Source organism: Lucilia sericata, unplaced genomic scaffold (genome assembly GCF_015586225.1).
Source record: "Lucilia sericata isolate MDLA Ls3-8-SP2 unplaced genomic scaffold, ASM1558622v1 Contig000077F_arrow, whole genome shotgun sequence".
Classification (NCBI taxonomy): domain Eukaryota; kingdom Metazoa; phylum Arthropoda; class Insecta; order Diptera; family Calliphoridae; genus Lucilia; species Lucilia sericata.
Window position 1 is genome coordinate 836,914 of NW_023994110.1, and position 2,231 is coordinate 839,144.

General features: G+C 38.1%; 1 protein-coding gene across 1 annotated transcript; it reads left to right on the forward strand.

Moving 5' to 3' along the window:
- Positions 1-448: 448 nt before the first annotated feature.
- Positions 449-1,050, forward strand: LOC119616507. Its single transcript, XM_037972888.1, is given in 3 exon segments — positions 449-460; positions 534-856; positions 858-1,050. Coding segments are annotated over 3 exon segments (528 nt in total).
- Positions 1,051-2,231: the final 1,181 nt, after the last annotated feature.

Below are 2,231 nucleotides of genomic sequence, written 5' to 3' on the forward strand. Positions count from 1 at the left end.
TGAAGAGGGGTTGTGCAACGAGCATTTATACTGATCTCTTAATTTGCAATTGGCAACATGACAATAATGTATCTCAAACAATCGTACGTGTTAAATGACTAAACTTCCGTTCTTAATTGTTGATCTACAATACGCCGCTATATTTTCGCATTTTTCGTTGATGAACTTTTAATAGAAGAAAAAAACACAGCAAAATAATGCAAACAGCCAAACGTATTCGTTATAAAAAGTCTGTATTGGCCATAAGCTTAACTTAGAATAGTGCGGCTGACGTCTTGTTAACAACTCTGTACAACAACTACTACAACCGTCACCTCAATTACCGTGACCACGACCACTACCACCTTTTAGTTTATTGTCATACTCTATTAACTTAATTGGTAACTAATTAAATAATTGCAAGTTCATTAAATTTTAAAAATTTCATGCAGTTTTTGGAACGTGCAAAATGCAATTGAAGGTGAGTTTTAGTTTGATAACATCTTGAAGAGGAATGTAAGAGATTTAATTATGTTTTTGTGTACTTTAAACAGATTACTGCGCATTTAATATTCTTCACTTGCTTGGTATCATCTCTGAGAGGTAAAGCATTGCATCCCAAAGGATGTTACGAGTGCGAAGAAGAAGTATGGGAAGAAGTTCCTTGTGCTGATATACCATCGAATAGTACAACTGTATCGACTCCCTATTACTCTACAACACCTATTTACAAACCACCCACACCAAGTCCAAAACCTCCTACGACCAAACCAACTACGGTCAAACCCACAACTAAAAAATATACAACGACCACACGTGCGCCACCCACTTATGCACCTTATCCCACTACAGTAAGTCCAGAATATACCACACCCCAAAGATCCATACAAAAAATGTTACTGTGAGTGTAAACTTGGTTGCAAGGAATTCTGTCGAAAAGTCGTTATCAATTCTCCTGACAAACAAATCGTTCAGGTATCAAAAATATCAGAACCAGTGGAAAAGGGTCGCATTGAGTCTACACACTTTCTACAGCGAGAACTTATACCTAAAGCAGATCATAGTTTATGATAAACCCGATGATTATGCACCATCTTATGATGACGATGATGATGATCAAGATAACAAGTATGATGAACCAACAACCTCCATCTATACCTTTGCCCACCATACCGAATTATGAAGAAGGACCTTGATCCAGCTGTTTATGCAGCTTATCATAGTAGCCCAATGTTCCTGCTATCGAATACTATTCGAAACCAATAGCTCATCCTATTGCACCCATATATCATGGTCCATATGCAACAGCTGAAGCGGGTGTAAATAACTTTCATTCTTATGCCTCATATCCACCCAAGCCTTCACATGCTTCGTACTATAGTCCTCCAAGTGCTGGCAGTTATAAATTTCCCCATTCCCTTGGAAAACGTTTTTTCCAAGGTTACAAAAACTCTACTTGATCCTGTAGAAAGAGTACAAATCTCACTAGACGCCTCCGGTAGGAAAATTGCAGGTAATACTTATTCCAAGTGTCCCAGCTATTCAACACCCTCGTATTCATCACCAACGCCAGCGAAGGATTCCAACTAGAAACTAGAAACGATCTCGATTCGATGATTCATTCGATTCACTTATTAAGGAGTTCTTAAGAAGTAATCCTTCAGATGAAGCGTCATATCAAGCATTTCCACAAACCTTTCTACTCAGTGTCGTACAGTAGATAATAAATTGTTATATTATCTTCGTTAGTTTAATAAATTAATATTTAGTTTTAAGTTTATGACGAAGGAGCAGATGCTATGCATTGTTCAGTTATGATAAGATTTGTTATTAAAGTTTTTTATATACCTCTATACTTTGTTTTCGGCAATTTTTCTTGGTAATAATGGGTTAAGGGTAAAAATATCGTATAATTTCGTATAATTTTATATTTGGAGGCCTACCTGCTTAGCACAATTAAGGACAGAACAACCACCAGTCGAGTGCTTAACGAGAACACCAGCCTTGACATCCTTATTTCAGCGGAGGACTTTTTCAACTACTATATGAACTTGGGACGGTTCACCACGCTCCTGAGCAGCTTCTTGCCAAGTGATCACGTTGCGGAAAGAAGGTAGCAAGCTTCCCCGAGGCTGAAAAGTACAAGACGAATCGAAAGAGAGGGGTCAACGAAGACCCCAAAATCGCACCCATTGAATCTATAATCTTGGGATCAACATCGAGATAGATCAATATATGCACAGCCATGAGCG